Here is a 16862-nt window from a genome sequence, read left to right on the forward strand (position 1 = left end):
GGCCACTGTTAGCCTTCTTCAGTGTAATTTCTGTTGAGTTGTAGCCAGCCGGTATAAGCTGGCACTATGTCTTGGAGTATCCACATTATAGTAAGTTCAGCTGAAATGCTGAATGACAGATACAGAAGGGTCCCCTTTGTGGTTGAGGGTTGCCCACAGGAAAGATATTTGAAAGCCTTTGCAATAATAGAGCAAAAATCAATATTTCCTTAGTTTTTCAGTGCACTAGAAACAGACATATTTGTTTCTTTTCCAAAGGTCATGTTTAATTTGCCTCATAAAAGATAGGATCTTCTTTTAAGTGGCCTCGTGTTTATCCTGAAAAAAGCTCGCCCACCTCACTGTCAGTCTTCAGGAGGCAGTTGAAGGCAGTTTTATTTGGGATTCACTGAATATTTTTTAAATTGTGGCTTTTAACAGTTGTTGTAATTGTTATTTGTAATGTTCTATTTGTATTGTAAGCTGCCTTGAGCCCCGCAAGGAAGAAAGGTGGCTAATAAATGTTTTAAATAAATAATAAGTTAATTTTATGTGACCCTTCATGAACAGATAAGGACGCACACTTTCTAAACTTCAGCACTGTGTTCCCTTTCAGATTGTCTTGGAAAACAGCAGCCGAGAAGACAAGCACGAGTGCCCCTTTGGTCGAAGTAGTATTGAGTTGACTAAACTGTTGTGTGAAATCCTGAAAGTAGGAGAGTTACGTAAGTCTAATCTGTGTTTTTTTTCCTAAATAAGCACTTATTCTTATGGTGATACGAGGTCTTTTGATTGACTGACTGACTGACTGACTGACTGACTGACTGACTGACTTATATTTCAATTTATATCCCACCCTCCCCTGTAGGGCTCAGGGCGGCGAACAACAAAACAATAAAACAACCATAACAATAGTACAATAAGAACATAAGAACATAAGAACTAGTCTGCTGAATCAGACTATCCATCTAGTCCAGCACTCTGATACTCGCAGTGGCCCACCAGGTGCCTTTGGGAGCTCACATGCAGGATGTGAAAGCAATGGCCTTCTGCTGCTGCTGCTCCCCCTGAGCACCTAGTCTGCTAAGTCATTTGCAATCTGACATCAAGGAGGATCAAGATTGGTAGCCATAGATTGACTTCTCCTCCATAAATCTGTCCAAGCCCTTTTTAAAGCTATCCAGGTTAGTGGCCATCACCGCCTCCTGTGGCAGCATATTCCAAACACCAATCACACGTTGCGTGAAGAAGTGTTTCCTTTTATTAGTCCTAATTCTTCCCCCCAGCATTTTCAATGAATGCCCCCTGGTTCTAGTATTGTGAGAAAGAGAGAAAAATTTCTCCCTGTCAACATTTTCTACCCCATGAATAATTTTATAGACTTCAATCATATCCCCCCTCAGATGTCTCCTCTCCAAACTAAAGAGTCCCAAACTCTGCAGCTTCTCCTCGTAAGGAAGGTGCTCCAATCCTTCAATCATCCTCATTGCCCTTCTCTGCACTTTTTCTATCTCTTCAATATCCTTTTTGAGATGTAGCTTTACCAGAACTGAACACAATAGTACTCTCCGCGTTGGTTGCACCACAGCTTTTATATAAGGGCATGACAATCCTTGCAGTTTTATTATCAACTCCTTTCCTAATAATCCCCCCAGCATAGAGCTCTTGCCTTTTTTCACAGCTGCCATGCATTCAGCTTGGGACATCTCTACGGAACTATCAACTAAGACGCCCAAATCCCTTTTCCTGGTCTGTGACTGATAGCACTGGACCCCTATAGCATGTATGTAGAAGTTTGGATTTTTTGCCCCTATGTGCATCACTTTGCATTTTGGCGACCTTTGAACTGCATTGCTGCCAATTCTTAGCCCACTCACCTAACTCTTATCAAGGTCCGCTTGGAGCTCTTCGGCAATCCCTTTGTGGTTCTCACCACCCTACATAATTTGGTGCAGCATCATCTGCAAATCTTGCTGCCACCACGCATACTCCACCCTAATACTTCCAGGTCATTTATGAATAGGTTAAAGAGCACTGGTCCCAAAACGGATCCTTGGGGGGCACAACTCCCTACATCTCTCCATTGTGAGAACTTCCCATTCACACCCACCTCTTTGCTTCCTGTTTCTTAACCAGCTTTTTTTAATCCATAGGAGAATCCTTCCCCTCTTATTCCCTTCATTGCTGAGTTTCTCCTCTCAACAGTCTCTGGTGAGGAACTTTGTAAAAGCTTTTGGAAATCCAAGTAAAACAATGTCCACTGGTTCCCCCCCTTATCCACATGCCTGTTTACACCCCTCAAAGAACTCTAGTAAGTTTGTAAAGACAGGACTTGCCTACTACAAAAGCCATGCTGACTCTTCCTCAGTAGGTCTTGCTTTTCTACATGTTTAATAATTTTATCTTTAATGATAGTTTCTACTGATTTACCAGGAACAGATGTCAAACTGACTGGCCTGTAATTTCCTGGGTCCCCCCTAGACCCTTTCTTAAAGATTGGTGTGACATTGGCCATCTTCCAGTCTTCAGGGATGGAGCCTGATTTCAGGGATAAGTTGCATATTAAAGTGAGAACATCAGCAATTTCATGCTTGAGCTCTTTAAGAACTCTTGGATGAATGCAATCTGGGCCAGGGGATTTGGTAGCATTTAGTTTATCAATGGCTGCCAGAACTTCTTCCTTGTCTACCATTATCTTCGCTAGTTCCTCGGATTCACCTCCTAAGAAGCTTGGTTCAGGCGCAGGAATTTTCTCTCTCTTTCTCACAATAAAATCAGTCAACAATAGCACCAGGAGATGGTGGAAACCCACCCCTTCTGTACCCACAGGAGGCCAAGATGGTAATATGGGAATCAGATATAGGAATCAACCCGGCTGGCCAGATGGAAATGACTGGTAGAACAGCTCTGTCTTGCAGGCCCTGCAGAAACCTTGTAGATCCTGCAGGGCCCTGATCGCCTTAGGGAGCTTGTTCCACCAGGTAGGGGCCAGGACCGTAAAAGTCCTGGTTCTCGTAGAGGCCTGCTGGGTGTCTTTCAGGCCTGGGACCTCCAGCAAACCTCCAGCAAAAGAACGGAGGAACCTAGCTGGGCAATATGGGGAGAGGAGGTTCCTCAGATATGGAGTTAGTGTATTGCTTTGGATGAATGGGCTATATAGCACCATTTAGAAAATATGCTTTTAAGTCTGATTACCTACACTGAGTGTACTCAGTTGTACTGGAGTGTTCAAAACAAATTAAAATTGAGTCTTATTGAATTTTTCAATTGAGGTGGTAATATTATCCATACTAGAAGCAGTAAGAAGTAAAGGGAAGGGCTGGGGAGAGAATACATGAACTTGAATCTCGTGTGCCTTTGACTTCCTGCCTAGAAAACTGTTGACTTCCTGCCTAGAAAACAAACCTCTGACCAAATCCATAAATGCCGAACAGGGAATTTTTCATTTAGAAATTTGAATTGGAAACCCAGGTTGAACCAGCTCTGTGCAACGCTCGTATGCCAGGCTACAAATAGATAGTCCTGCATTCAAATTCACACTCATTCTTGAAGCTTGCTGGATGACCTTCTGCTAGTTGGGGCTGGATCCAGCCAGTTTTTTCCCTTGATCTCGCCCACCTCCCCTCCTTCCCATAGTCTCCGCATTACTGTTATGCAAGCAGGTCCCATTATCTCCATTATAGCCTTGGTGGGGGTGAATAGTCAGTGTCGACTTCCTCCTTCCTTGTTCTTCAACAGAAAAACTGTTTCGATCTACCCTTTGTCTCATTTGCCCTCTGTCTCCCCCTTGAGGAGAAAATGTTAGAAGAACTACTTACCTTGAAGATGGGGCAAACATTTCAGTAATAATAATCATTTTCCAGAAGTACTGTACCATCCCCTTCAGCTGCTTCAGTTTATGTCGATCATTAGGTGCTGGGAGATAGCTTTGACATCTCCAATGTTTTACAATCTTATTTTTCTTCCTAGAACTTCACTTGGGCTTAACAGAGAGTGGTTTGTTCACTTACTGTAGAATAGATTCCTTTGCAAACGAGCCTTACTCCTCCCAAAGCATGTTATTTTGATATATTGGGTCTTCTGCCCACAAACAACATGTCTGGTTTGTTGTGCTGAGACTGGCAAATTCAAACTGTTGCTTCAGGAGTGCCACCAGGCGATTACTCCAGTTAACAATGTACGGTTGCAATATAAAATTGCTCAGTATAAAAACTGCTGAATAAAATCTGCAGTCTTAAAATTGTCAGTCACAGTCAGGTTGAAGATGTGTGTGCATGTTTATGTGTTTAATATTTTAGAATCTGCATTAATTCCGTTTTCTTTCTTCTGGGGGAATTCATGGCTGCAATTCAGTTCTTCCTTCTGGGGGAATTCATGCCTGGCCACTGTGCCTTTTTTTTTTTAACATCATCCAAGATGTATAATTTAAAAGGCATTATACTTTTTTTCCTTGTAAAATATTAAATCGGAAAAGTTTCCTTAAAGTACAAAGTTGGTGAATCTGCCTTTGTAAAAGAATAGAAAGTCTAGCAAGGTTGTACTTGTTCAAATGTATTAAGATGCAACAAGGTACTATAAAGCAGCATGGTGTAGTGGCAAAGAGCAGTGGACTGAAATCTGGAGAACCAGGTTTGATTCCCCAGTCATCCACATGAGTGGTGGACTCTTATCTGGTGAACTAGGTTTGTTTCCCTGCTCCTACACATGAAGTCTGCTGGGTGATCTTGGACTACTCACGTTCTCTGGGAAGTCTCTCAGCCCTACCTACCTTGCAATGTGTCTGTTGTGCGGAGGGGAAAGGAAGGTGATTGTAAGCTGCTTGGAGACTCTTTATAGTACAGAAAAGTGGGATATAAATTCAAACTCTTCTCTTCCTCCTCCTCATCATACCAATAGGGTTTTTTTTTTAAAAAAAATGCCCTGCTTTGGTTATTATTATTATTATTATTATTATTATTATTATTATTATTATTATTATTATTTATTATTTATTCCACTTTTATACCGCCCTCCCCCAGAGGGCTCAGGGCGGTTCACATCATAATACAACAAGTGGGTAACAAATAAAATACTAAAAATTCATCAGTTAAAAACAGCGCTCCTAATTCAGAAACAATTAAAACAGATGGCGTTCAGCTATTAGCTCCCCAACTCCCCTAAGAGGGGGACAGTGGATCTTAGTTGTTAATGTTAATGGGTTAAAAATATTGCACTGGTTCTAGCATATCATATCCATGGGCACGAGGATTTCCTCACATGGAATGTAATTTTCTCATCTCTGTCCTCCCTTGGAGCACAAAATGCACCCCCCCCCCCGTCTTTCCTGAGAGAAAAGGGAACCCCATAGGATATTTCAGGGAGAATTTTGGGCTGCTGTGTATGCGGGGGAGCCGAAAAAGTTGCATGCTATGTGCAAAAGTCTTTACACATCCAGAAACACTACATTAGATCAACCTGCTGTTTACTTTCTTTTATATATCCTGCTCAGTATTAGGGAACTGTCATCCTAATATCTTGTTTTCCACAAAATGAGTTAACCGAGTGTACCGATGTTGAGGCCGGAGGTGAAATAGGTATACAGTCCATTATGCTGGTAAATGTTGTTGATTCACATTTCAGTTGACCTCCTTCTAGATGGCACCTTGGTAAATGTGGAGCCAGTTTCTTTGTAGAAACTAAGGGTGTTGGGTTTTGGCATTTGCTGGCCCTGGGCAAAAATCCAGCATAGCACTGTAGATTCACTGCATCAGGGTCCAAGCAAGGGACAGTCCTAGCCCATTGTGAGGTCAGTGGGAGCAGCCACTGAGCCAATTGCCTAAGACAGATGCATGCAGCTGCAAGTGCTAAGCTGGTTTCCCCTCAGCATTGTGGGGGCAGGGTTGATGGCAGTTGGGTCTCCCCAGCATGAGCCCAGATCAGTGGCCCCTGTTGTCTTTTTTGTTTAAGACCACTCCAGGATCTTGTGTGAGAGTCTCTGCCGTGTGGTAATACACCCGTATCTTGACTGAAAGACTCAAACTATATGTTACTGTAAATATGCAGGTATTGGCACCCCCATATCTCTTAATAAAGTTTAGTTAATGCATATGCATGATATGCTCAGTGTTTTTGCAATTAATCAAGCTGCAGTCCATTGAGAAGGATGAAGGAAGTGAGGAGGCCATGCCGGTGGGTGGGTTTGCTGTGGATTACAGATGACTTACAGTTTGGATATCTTGTACAGTTAGCCTATCTCGTGCTTGAATCGGATCTGGAGTGATCTGCCTGGCAAAGTGGTTGGTGAAATGGGGGGAGTTGTTTTGTTTTAATCCTCCACTTAGTGGGGGCACCGCAAAGTGGCTTACAAGGTTTGGGAAGAGGAGAGATTTCAGCAAAGTACAATACCATAGAATTCATCCTCCAAAGCCGCCATTTTCTCCAAGGGAACTGATGATGCCATCTGGAGAGCAGTGTAATTCTGGGATCTCTAGGCCCGACTTGGAAGTTGGCAAGTCTACCTCTCCACTCTCTTGGATAAGAGAAACAGCCCTAACCCTTTCTCTCAGTATTATGAGGAAACATTTCTGGGAGCTCCAGCCTAATAGAAATCCAGCTTGTTTGAATAGAACCAGCCAGATAGCTGAAGACCTTTCAAATATTCACCACTGGATAGCTAAAGCTTTGAGGAAATCCTCCAGAACACCTTTCATTTCGCTTTCCTCTTACATTTATCATTTGGCAACAATGCTTCCCTTTGAAATGCTAGAACCCTGAACAGGGCATATATCTATTGCTGCAGATTCCCTGCCCATACAGCCTTTTGCTTTGGACCCATAAAAAAAATAATGCAAATGAGTGATCGGAAGAGTTAGCAAAGCATTGTGGAACCAGCTGTACAATTAGTGCAGGATACTTAACTGTAGGATATTGATGTTCCAGTCTGCTTTGAAGTCTCATCCATCACTTTCTCTTCTGCCTAAATGTTCTTGCTAATAAAAAGGCTTAAGAAAATTACCTTCTCACAATTAAACTTTGCTTTCCCTTCTCGACGATCCGAGCTGTAGATCAGTCGAAATGAGAGCCAGGAAAAGCTCTGAACTCCGTGGGATTTACAGACTTTAAAAAAATATCCACTGAAGATTCAGTGCTGCTGGCTCTGTAAGAGAGAGGTCAGGGTGTTATTTCCCTGGACAATTAATTAATTAATTGGCCGTTAATAATAACGACGACCCGGAAGGCCATCTATTTTTGGTATTTAAGAGACGCATAGTATTTTCTGTTCAGGGTAGGAGAATTGTCGCCAATATTTCATGAACTGTATCAGTGGTTATGTTGCTGTGATGGACACATCACTGGAAAGATTAAAAGCTCAGAGACTTTTGGTCTACCTACTTGACTGGCCCAGGTTAACCCGATCTCACCAGGTTTCAGAATATAAGCAGGGTTGACCCTGGTTACTATTAGATGGGAGATGACCAAGGAAGTCCAGGGTCGCTATTCAGAGACAGGCAATGGCAAACCACCTCTGAACATCTCTTGCCATCTCATATATTTGGTAAAGTGTGCATACTTAGGGGTACAGAGGCCCCCAGAAAAGGATTCCCTCTGGTTCCCGATCCTCCTACTCCATGTTTCAGAAACCCAATCCAATCATATGAAAACAAACCATATCACTTCCTGGATTCTTGGTTCCACAAAGAGACCAGAGACCTAGAATTATATTCCCTTCTCCACCTGTTATGGCAGAGGGCCAACCTCCTAACCTGGCCAATTGGATGGAAGGAGGGGGAATGGTGTTAGAAACACAGGTCTAAGAACCCAGAAAACACTCTGGACCAATTTGGTGAAGCAGGTGACAAAAGCTTTTATTGGTTTACGATCTTGCAAGCTTGGGTGCCCACCCAGTGGTGGACACACAGTTCCTCTGTTTTACAGCAGTTTATATTGCTTTTTCAGAACCACCCAATCCCTCCCTCTTCTCTCCATTGGCTATGAAATGAGAGGGCCCAGCCTATTACAATTCATCTAGGCATATTATGTCATATACCAGGTGGTATCTCCTTCAATTAATACATATCTATATGGTCATTTCCTGTAATTAGTATTTGGTTCTTCTTAGTTATCAACCCTACGTTAGTGTCTTCATGATTTATCCATTTTATCAGTTCATGCACCTGCCACGTCTTTGGTTCCCTTATCTTACTGTGAAGACACCATCATCTTTCATCAAAACCACCTCTACATAACAAGCTTGGCACAAGTAGATCTTCCCAGCGCTCCTATAAAGCCGGAGTGCCCTCTTGGCAATAAGAACTCTAGGTCTTTCTAACTTCTTAACCCACCAGGCTTCAGAAGTATCTTAGAAAAAGACTTTAAAATGTTTCTTTATATTTAGGTTAATATATAAGATATAAGCCAATAAAAATATATTCAGGACAAACAGTTATTAGCTAGAGGCCTTAAGAAGCTCCTGAATGGAGTTTCTGCTTACAGAGAGAGAAACATTTCCTTTTGACCATATTAAAAGATTATATAAAGATTCATATGAAGCATTCAATACCTATAACATACTTTAGGATACATACATTGAACATGAGTGACTAACATATTCTTTAAGTTTCATTATTAGCTACAATATAAAAACATTCAAACGTCTAAATATATAAAAAGCTAACAGTGACTTTGTTAGTCATGCCCTAACGCCGAAATGGCTGGACGGATCGTCCCCAAATTTTCACATGACGTTCCTCCCTGTTGCGGGCAGGTAATCGGAACTTCAAATCGCCAAAAGTCCATACCTGAGCCAGGTAAAACGTCTTTTTCCTGGCACACCAAGCCATGAAGCTGGCTGTGTTTAACTGTCACCGTTAGAATGTTCGTGCAGCATGTCTGTGGCCTGAGGGGTTGGTTCGCCCTTAGAATGTTCGCACAGATGGCCAGAGATGAGCAGAGAAAACAGTAAATAGGTAATACTGGTAGGTAATACGAGTGGAAGTGAAACACATACACACTATGCCGTGTGAGACGTCAGGTGGGGTTCTTCCCTCACTGTACGCAGGTAAACTTTCACTCTCTGTGCCTCACCCACCTGCTACCACACAACACTTTACATACTCTCATGCCACACATCCAGCTCATCCTCACACACACTCACTCTGCCCCTCCCTCACATCTAACCACCACTTACCCGCACTTCCTCACCCATAATTCGCCACAGCTCTTTTTACCAAAAGCGAAGCTGGAGTTTGCCTTTTTTTCTTCTAAGAAAGTCCGCAGGGTGGGGGCGAACCAACACCTTCCTTGGCTCCACTTCTTTTGCACATGGCCCTTTAAGAACCCAGGGAGCTGGCCTCGATCTGAGTGCCTCACCACCTTGCCTCTGCTGCCTGACTGAGATAGCCTCTTTGCCCCAGATTCTGCCTTTTACCTAAGCTTCGGGACTGTGTGTGTCAACTAGCTTCTTATATCATGGACAGCAGGAGTTCGCTAGACTTCCCTGGACAGTTCCATTGTGGAATGGAAAGGGTTACCTTATACTAAAAAAAAACAAGACACCACCATATAACAATGTGAATTGAAAAGGGAAAGAGGGATTCCATTTGACCACCCCAAAAGGCTATGCTGCGGATCATTGGACCTGCATGGACATCTGTGTGGGTTGCGGACTGTGATGAGAAGGACAATTGCCACAGCAACGCGTGACCTGGCCCCACTAGTAGAAACATAATTATAAACTGTGTTACCTATTCCCCACTAAACTCTTGACCCCATCTTCTGCTTGGTCATTATTTTAGAGCAGGTGTGCTTTGCAGGTCACTATGTTCCTTTTTCTTCTGTGTTCCAATTAATTCCGACCAACTTCAAATGGGATATGATAAGCCCTGATAAGTACTATACCCATTTCCAATTAATAACTTTTAGTCTTGGAACCAGGCCATTCCACATACTTTTTTCTTAACATCTTATAAAAGTATATTAGGAATATAAAAGTGTATTTTAAGTGTAGAGACTATATATGAACTTTATAAAACTAGATTATATTCAGTGTTCAACAATTCTGTGAAACTTCTAAATTCTATATTTGTGCATTAAAACATGTTTGTCTTATAAAAACACTTAATCTTATAAAAACACTTAATAATACCTCCTTTATAAAGCAATCATTGTCATTGTCCCTTGCATGCTCCTGTTGATAAAAGTAACGCTTCTTTGGTATGTGTAAAAGCAACATTTTACCATCTGTCACAATGGTAGCAGTCTTTAGCATGTCAACATGCAGTGTCATGAAAGTGGAAGTGACATCATTGTGTCTGGTGACACTCATTTTGCATGAGTTCTAGATTGTCGTCCTGACATGATTTTTTTTCTGGTTTCACTCCAGAAGAGACATCACACAAGAGTGCAGCGCCAACTTATCCCCAACCCCCTACAATCTCCACTGATGGCAATGCTACCTCATGTTGGCTGTGTATATACTAAACTGATAATGAACTGTGTGATCCTGATGTATTAACCTCGGCCCTTGCCTACAATGTGACATTTTTAAAAGGCAGACATATTTACACCTGAGAATCAGTGCTATTTACCTATCAGGATTTTTTGTGTGAAAACAAACGTAATTATTTGGCGCCATGCCCAGATCTTCAATATGCATATTTTTTAAAAAAATGTTTGATCATGCAGGTCTTCAAGGACTTGGAGCCCAACAATTCTGAGCTCACAAGGTGTCCTGTGTCATTTTTTATTTATCTCCTTCACTTATGCTCCTTTTTCCCCCCCCAATGGGGCCCAAAGTGGCTTGCAACAGTGCTCTTTAAAGCTAATTCCTGGTTGTTTTGGATGACTCCGGCCTGGTTCAGATATCAGCGGACCCTGAGGAAGCCCTGAGCCTCTTGTTAGCTTTTCCTTATCAGATCAGTTAACTCGTAACCAGAGGGGCACCTCAATAAAGTTTTAGGCTCATTAAGGGTATTGTACACAAGTACAATCTTTGCTTCCATTTTGAGATGGAGAAGTAGGCCGGTGACCTTTCTGTCTACCACATGCTTCATAGAGCTTGTGAGCCAGGACCTTGGTGCCAATACCTGGTTGTGTAGAGACCCCTTGGATATGATTTCTCTCCTCACCCCTTTCAAAGGAGAATAAATCAGGAGTGAGGCATCTGTATGAGCAGGGATATTTTATATAGTTCTTCATATGTTCTTCAAAGTGTTTGGTGTGGTTTGTGTGGGTGGGAATGCCTGCCCATTCCTCCCCATATGAAGGATGCCACTGAACAGATCATATGAACTTGGCAAGTGTCAAAACTGTTGGCTTGCAAGGGACAGCAGTTTCATCTGCCTGGTGTAGAGGGAGAAGTAAGTGAGAGTAGCTACAATTCTGATTCTACTTAATGTGGTTAGTATACAGCTCAGTCTCTGCTTAAGGGGAGCACTATTTGTTCTTTACCTAAAACCATGCTATAAAAAGTAAATCCACCATCATGTACAATACTATGGGGGTTAGTGCAATAGAAGAGTCAGTCAGAAACATTACAAATGACTCCAGCCTATCGCTGAAGTAAAGGTCACTTATAGGACAGTATAAAGCGATGCAGACTTTGCAAAACCAGATAACTTCTCTGGTGCTATATTGAGTATATACCGTACATTCACCAAAAAGCATTAATTTTGCAAAAATGTGTGACAAGTGAAGGGAAACGCCAGTAGATCACAATCTGAACTGAAATGTTATTCTGCTCCCAGAATTGAACTAATGGGACCACACTTTGACATACTTTTCATTTGAAAAACATCGCATAAACCACAAGCCATAGAAGTGGTCACAAGGTCAGATTTTTATCCGGATGTCTGGCTAGCTCAATGGGCTTGATATATAATATTTTCATTGTATTTTGAAGTATTTGAAATATTGACTGGAGCAGCATATTCATGCTTTTTGGTGAATACACTGTACATACTCAATATAGCACCAGAGAAGTTATCCAATTTTGTAAAGTCTGCATTGCTTCATTTGGACATTTGTCCTTTAAGTGACTTTTGCTTCAGCGATAGGCTGGAGCTGTTTGTAGTGTAGTGAGTCTGCTTGACTCACATTCAAGATAAGACAGTGGAATGAGCTTAATTAAAAATCAGCCTTGTTAGCATCGGGGCCAGGAATCTGAATTTCTTATAACTTTCCCTTTCGTGTATCGCTGGGAAAACCAGGATTTCAGTGCACATGTAAAATGTTTTCCTAATTAACTAAGTGCAGCTAGAATACTTCATTCTGGAAGTATGGGACAGAGGAAATGGATTCAAGTAAGTTCCAGGTCCTGAACTTTTCATTTTTACCAATATTAGAAGAAAATTTATTTAACACACTCAACTCCTAGAATTGGGTCGTGGGGCTCCATAGTCACCTTCATGTTATTCATCTACGCTTTAAAAGGATGGAGATTTAATTAGAGCTTCCTAGAAAAAAGGGAGGTCCGCTAGCCAAATATCTAATGGGAATTCTTTTTTTGTTTGGCAATGGTGGAGAAGGACTGAATCGGAACATGGAGTTTTTATGAGCAGGATAGTCTTCCCCTTAAAAAAGAAAATCTTTACACGTGGTTGATGAAATAGTTCTGAAAGAAAGAAAACGGCCTTAGGGTAGCAATAAGGAGAAAACAGAAAGATATAAACTATCATGTATGGAAGTAATGAGATAAAATATAAGATTTGTCTCAGAGGAACAGATTTCTCTGCGGATCATGCATTAAGCAGCTGTGGGGTTGCTGTATTTGGGTTTGAGGAGTCTGAGACCTTTTTGAGCTGTTGTAAGCTATATTCTGTTTGTTATGGGTTTTAAAAAATGGCTTGCATTTTTTTTCCTGCAGCGGCTTACTCCCTAAATAGAAAACTTTCAGTGCAACCCTGGCATAGGGAACAGCAACCCATGATCAGGTACAGACATAGGTATATTTGTTTGGGTTGAATCCTACCTGCTTTCTTGCTTGATCCCACCTATGTTGCCTTCTCCCTGTGGCTGCCACCCTTCATAGCTTTTTTGTCTAGGTGAGTCCCACGACCTCCAATATAGCTTTTTTAGTGGTCAAATGCAACCCCTCCTTCCTCTTTCTCTAGTAAACAAGCTGGCAGGATCCAACCTTTTAAGATGTTTACATCCTGCACTGCTTGTTTAAAAAAACTCCACAAGGGAGATTACAACAATAAAAGGATGAAACCACTCTAAGAAAGACTTAAAAAGACAGAAGCAGTACGGAATGGCATCTCCAGGATGGGGCGGTATTGCTGTTCTCCCCACTTTTTGCAGAATGAGCATCCATTGGTATCCCAGAGGGCTAAACCAGGGGTAGGGAACCTGCGGCTCGAGAGCCGCATGCGGCTCTTCTGCCCTTGCACTGTGGCTCCACGAGCTGAGCCGCCGGTCCCATCCTTGCCCGCCTTGCAGGCAGCAGGGCGGGCGCTCCAAGTGCCTGCAGTCGGCTGGGCCGCACCACGGGCTTCCCCTACTGCAGCCTGCTCCCGTTGGAGCGGACGGCTTTCGAGCTCCAGCCAGCTTCCCCGAGCCACGGCTTTCATCCTTGCCTGCTCTGCAGGTGTGTAGCAGAATGGTAGCATCCATGCGCTTCTCAGAATGAGTGGAGTAAAAGGTAAAAAAACCCCTATATATATATAGCGTTATCTTTATTTTAAATGTCAAAAATTATTTGCGGCTCCAAGTGTTTTCTTTTCCCTTGGAAAACGGGTCCAAATTGCTCTTTGAGTGTTAAAGGTTCCCTACCCCTGGGCTAAACAGTAGATGGCCTTGCTGATTAATGGAAGGAGATGGAAGGTTCCCAATCACCAGATGAGGGTGTGCAAATGTTGTGGTTTGCTGCAAGGGCAGTTTGCATTAGCGCTAATGCAACGCGTGATTGGTGTTTGGAATATGCTGCCACAGGAGGTGGTGATGGCCACTAACCTGGATAGCTTTAAAAGGGGCTTGGACAGATTTATGGAGAAGTCGATCTATGGCTACCAATCTTGATCCTCCTTGGTCTGAAATTGCAAATGCCTTAGCAGACCAGGTGCTCAGGAGCAGCAGCAGCAGAAGGCCATCCTGCATGTGCGCTCCCAAAGGCACCTGGTGGGCCACTGTGAGTAGCAGAGTGCTGGACTAGATGGGCTCTGGTCTGATCCAACAGGCTTGTTCTTATGTTCTTAATGCAGTGGCCAGTGCTAACCATTCATTTGTTTCTGGCAACCAGGGAGGAAAGCTGTCTTTGGGTATATATTCCAATCTGGAAGCAGTGGACTCTCATTTGGTGAACCAGGTTTTTTTCCCCATGCCTCCATATGAAGCGTGCAGGTGGCTTTGGCAACCTCCCAAACTGAGTTGTAAGACTTGCGTTTCCCCTCATCCTCATGGGCCAACAGCAGCTCCTGCCTGGCTGCCTTTGTCATTTATTATTGATTTATTTTTATTTTATTCAATTTATATCCCACTCTTCCCAACCAGGGTCAGGCTCACAGTGGTGTACAAACATATTTAAAACATTAAATATACAATAAATAAATAGACTGGCATTAATGATATAATTTTAAAACCTACAGATGGTGGATAAAGCAGCAGTATAATCCTATGATGAAACACCCTCCGCATCTCGACATGATCTAACTAAGAACTGTCTGAGCATGGGGTAACTTAGCAAGAGAGAGCAATGCTAAGTTTAATATGCGTGTTGGGGTTCATAGTTAGTGGTTCGTAGTTGGGAGACCGGCAGCTGAAATCAGACAGGTAGGTAGCCTCAACCGAAATATCTCTGACTTATAGACCCTGCAGAACTGTTTAAAATGATGGTGAATGTTTCCAACTGGTGTGGACTTAAATGCCCTTAAAATTCTCCTCATTTAAACTGTGAACAAAATTAGCCAGTCAGGACATGGGATGTGCGTGCTCCAATTGAGAGTGCTCCAATTGAGAGAAAATTCGAGCAGCATAAGTTCAGTCTTCGAGCATGCTTATTTGTAGAGATTTTGGCGACGCTATTCTGGAGTCATTGCCTAAAGCTGAAAATATGCCACAAGGGGTAGACGGTAGTGTCATGAAAATTTCAAAGTTTGTATGAAGTAGTGAAACTATAAATGGTTGATTGGAAGAAGCTGTTTGAATAGTGGTATATGGAGAGTACTGTGAGCCAATAATTTCCTACTGAAATCTATTCAGTGGGTCTTATTCCCAGGAATGTATTCTTAAGATTGCAATAGCAATCTCACTTATACCTATATCGAATAAACTATTCTAGTTTGTCCTCTGCCTTGAAATATACATTGCAAATAGAACAGCAAATGATATGGCTTTCATTATTATAAGCAGTGGTATGTGTTATTATTTACTATTCTTCTTATTTGGCTGGCTGATTTTAAGCGTGCTGCTCTAACGCTTTTTTAAAGTTACTAGAGCCAAAGTAGTGTTGGGGGATGGGGGCAGGGGGATTCACTTTAGCTGCATTTCCAGTCTCAGTTTTAATATTTGCATATTAATAGGCAATTGCAAAACATTATGTAAATTTTTATAGTGGTGAATATATTGTAAAATCAAATGGCCTTTAGGGATAATTATACCAAGCTGTTCTATCGGCTGGAGAGCCAAAGCATCACTGACGTATAATATCTTGCATAAAGTTAGATTTAATATTTCATATAAAGCTTGGTATTAAAGCTTCTTCTTTTATTTAGGCCATTCTGCTGTAACTGGAAGAATGGTTTAATTTTTGCTACAGAGGAATGCATAATTTCTTTAGAGAGAGAGGGGGTGGGTGGGTTGAAAATGTGCCTTAAGTAGATTAAATAGTTTAGAAGTACACCAGGTGTAAATATTTGATACTATTAGGGAACAGTGTTTTTTTTTAATTCACAGGCTTGTTCTCAAACTTTCTCTGATTAAACAAATAGGAGCTGTTAGGTTGCTCAAACATTCCTTGAGGCCACTTCACGGATTCTTTCTTCCAATACCGTGATTAACCGCAGTAATAGAAACACATATTTTATGTAGATAGATATAGAGATAAGCACAAACGCAAGTGACAACCCAAAAGACTTGCAGGCAGGGGGGTCGGTCCCAGCCTTCCACCCTCAGCTCCCTCAGAACTGGGAACTATCCTTAGCTTAGACTCCCACATCCCACAAGCAAATTCGGGGGGAGGGGGATTCTGTCTTGCTTTCCTGTCTCGTCTTCTGCTTGCCTGCTGCCCAGTTTGCTTGCTCAATGTTTCTTCCACCTGTCCTCCCCCAACCTCTGTGCCCTCCCCTTCCCCCCCCCACTCTGCCCTCCCATCTACTTATTAGGTCCCCTTCTGGCTGCTCTGTGTCCGCCCTCTTCTCACCACTGCTACTGGCCTGCCTGCTTTATCACACTTGCTCACCGCTTGCTTCACTTCTCTGCCCACCCACTTCCAGTATTATCACTGACTATCATTTCCCACTCCCCAGTTCACTGGTCCTCTTCCTCTGCCTGTCCACCCACAGCAGTACTGCCGCCTGACTGAAGCCGGGGCGGGGGTGGGGGGAACATTGAATACTAGTCAGCTATTAGTCCACCTTCCTGGCAGGGGGCAGTGGTAGGGCTGCATTTGGCTCCAGGTATAATTAGTGGATTGGCTCCTCTTCCCTCCTTTGCACATTTGTTTCTGGTGGATTTTCTGGGCTGCGTGACCGTGGTCTGGTGGATCTTGTTCCTAACGTTTCGCCTGTATCTGTGGCTGGCATCTTCAGAGGTGTATCACAGAGGGAGGTCTGTTACACACTGTGTCCAGAGAGAAGGACATGTTTCTGCTATATATTGTCCATGTCTCAGGGTGGGGAACCAATCAGTAAGTGTTTGGGTGGATCTTGTTATGCAAAGATGTGGTTGATAGTATTGTATTGCGGGTGGGG

At 42.6% G+C, this 16862-nt stretch overlaps 1 protein-coding gene across 1 annotated transcript in view; it reads left to right on the plus strand.

Moving 5' to 3' along the window:
- ELMO1 (engulfment and cell motility 1) overlaps window positions 1–16862 on the plus strand; it is a 395692-nt gene that overhangs the window by 224747 nt on the left and 154083 nt on the right. Inside the window, exon 15 of the mRNA XM_048510558.1 lies at window positions 596–704. Coding sequence (XP_048366515.1) covers window positions 596–704 — 109 coding nt within the window. The remainder of the gene's footprint in view (window positions 1–595; window positions 705–16862) is intronic.

This window comes from Sphaerodactylus townsendi, linkage group LG11, assembly GCF_021028975.2.
Source record: "Sphaerodactylus townsendi isolate TG3544 linkage group LG11, MPM_Stown_v2.3, whole genome shotgun sequence".
NCBI classification, from domain to species: domain Eukaryota; kingdom Metazoa; phylum Chordata; class Lepidosauria; order Squamata; family Sphaerodactylidae; genus Sphaerodactylus; species Sphaerodactylus townsendi.